The sequence below is a fragment of the Montipora foliosa genome, chromosome 7 (genome assembly GCF_036669935.1).
Source record: "Montipora foliosa isolate CH-2021 chromosome 7, ASM3666993v2, whole genome shotgun sequence".
Classification (NCBI taxonomy): domain Eukaryota; kingdom Metazoa; phylum Cnidaria; class Anthozoa; order Scleractinia; family Acroporidae; genus Montipora; species Montipora foliosa.
The window spans coordinates 10,480,561-10,483,060 of NC_090875.1; the positions used below are offsets into that span (position 1 = coordinate 10,480,561).

Sequence of the window (2,500 nt, forward strand, 5' to 3'; positions counted from 1 at the left end):
GGTTGACGACTTGCAGAGCACTGAAAGGAACAATCTGTTAGTTTTCTCAAGTTGACTGGTTTGCCCACAGGAAGGGCAGAAATCTACAACTGTTTTGCCATTTTTGACACAGTAACTAAGCTATTTAAAAGTCAAGTGACAATTTGAATGATTATTATCCCCTAATAATGATTAATGTACAATTGAGAAGGGCTATACTATGCCGATTGTTCAAGCTTGGATTTAAGTGAAAGTAAATGAATATCTTCATTTTTTCCATCGATCGGTTCTAAAATCGTTTCAAGTTCGCTCAGTAACTTGAGATTTTGTTATTCGAGGCATATTGTATTTTTTTTGTTCTTTTTTCTTTTTTCTTTTTTCTTTTAATATTATTATATCATAAACTGACCTCAGCAGCCCCTTTCGAAATGCAGATAACACTTTAAGTCAAACTCTTAGTGCATCGTCACCCAGCTAATTTTTTTTTCTTTCTAGGGACTTTCTCCAGAGAAATATTTTCAAGAAAATATATTTATTGGCAAGAGGCATGCCAGGCAGTACGAGGAGGAGCTGAAGAAGGAGTTAAAGTCATGGGCAGATGAGGAAAACACGTTGCAGAAGGTCAACTAGCTTTATTATTATATGTTTACTTGTTTATTTATTCATTAACTTTTATTCGTTTGAACGTTTATTTATGATTGATTGTGTTCGACGAAGGATAACGTTTTTCCATTCTGGTGGAGTCGTATGACTTTCTGGTTGCTCCGTGCTGCCTTGTTGGATATTTCAAGAATGTTTCCTTTCTTGGAGTCCGTTATAGCTGGTACTCTGTTTGAAATGAAATGAGAGTGGGTTAACACTTCCTCCTATATTTCCGTTAAAATTGCATGAAATAAAGCTTATTTTAAACTTAAAAGAAGTAAGAGAATAAAAATTCAGAATAGTGCACTCCTGAAACCTGAGTCGTTCACTTTATTCTTTCTATCTGTAACCATTGCACCATTGCACCAATGAGGACTAGTTATTGCATTTTTTCCCTGTATTTATATGGTTGCGAATTACATGTACGATAAACGAAAGCTAACCGTTTTCAAATTAGTGCTTAACCCTAAATACTCTAGATCAGTACTGAACCCTAAAAAATGCTGAATTTAATTGAAGAACTCGTGGACACAAAATCGTATAATACAGAGATTTATCCAAGCCTAAATGCTGAGCTCTCCGGCTTTTTTTTTTTTCCTACTGTCGCATGATACTGGCCAGCGAATGCCTTATTTTGACAGTCACTAAAAGCAAAATTTCTCGCATCGATGGATTACCATATTTTCTTAACTATGGTGCTCCGCGGGCGGAGCTCCATTATTAAAACATTTCTAGTATTGCCGCAACAGCTATTATGTGTTTTAAAATTCGAAGTAATAAGTTCTTACTATGAAAACAAGCGATAAAAATTAAGAACGACGTTTCGACCACTCAACGGTCATTTTCAAGTTAGAGTTCGTGAATCAGTAAAATTTCCGCATATATACAATTTCTGAAACAATGGAATGATGATAAAAGCTAATTATTTATTTATTTTACAGAATGCGAAAATAAAGTGTAAATAAGAGGTGAAAAGAATGAAAACTATTGGAAGTGTTAAGCAAACAGCTTTGCGTGGATAGAATCACTTTGTTTATTTAATTTTGGCTTAAGGTCCCGAATAAAAAACATTTCAAAAATCAAACAATCGAACTTGTTCGAGCACTTCCTCAGGACCCTAAAGTTCTTGGCGATTTCACATGGCTCGATTCCATGTTGTTCTCTCACATGATTGCCGATTACCGATTGTTTATGCTATGCTCCTCGACACGTTGATATAAGTGTCGGCTTGTAAAGCCGACATAATCTGCATCACACAGATCACACTGAAAGGAATATATAACGTTTTGCTGGTTGACAATTGGAGGTTTAGGTTCTTAGCTTTAAGCTCATCTTTGATCTTGCGGCTTGTAAAGACAGGATGCACTTCGGTATTTATCTTTTGGCTAAGATAACTTAGCTGCTCGTGTAGTTTGTTTGCTGATCTCTGATCTTTGAAGGGCAAGGGTATTCTAAAGGGAATTTCACCCGCTTGTTGCGGGGGGCGTGTGCTCCCCGTCACTTTCATTTCAATGTAAACCCTGATGGTGTTTTGTATGAGGTGCTCTGGATAACATAAATGCGTGAAGATCTCCTTTAGGTGAACTTTATTAGTGGGTTGCCGTATGGCAATCCCAGTCGGAAAATGGGTAGACTTTCCGTTTTATTTTTTTTTTCCGCGTCGGTAAAAGTCTTGCCTGTCACTCCCCTGGTAAGTGGTGTCTTTGTGCATAGAGCCTTGTGCGCGTATTTCCTTAGGATCGAGAGGGTAGTGGAAATGCGTAGATTTCTCTGGTGGACACAGGAGACTCATTAACTTAGCCTGCAATGACGTCGAAAGTCATGTAACGCGAATGGCGTTTTAGTGGATCCTTAAATCAAATATACCCTTATGGAGCTC

The 2,500-nt window shown here is 37.3% G+C and overlaps 1 protein-coding gene across 5 annotated transcripts in view; it reads left to right on the forward strand.

Moving 5' to 3' along the window:
• The window catches only part of LOC138010389 (probable ATP-dependent RNA helicase DDX60), an 80,013-nt gene that overhangs the window by 38,848 nt on the left and 38,665 nt on the right, over window positions 1-2,500 (forward strand). For all 5 annotated transcript variants that reach the window (XM_068857337.1, XM_068857339.1, XM_068857340.1 and 2 more), the window contains one exon: window positions 475-600. In XM_068857337.1, coding sequence (XP_068713438.1) covers window positions 475-600 — 126 coding nt within the window. The remainder of the gene's footprint in view (window positions 1-474; window positions 601-2,500) is intronic.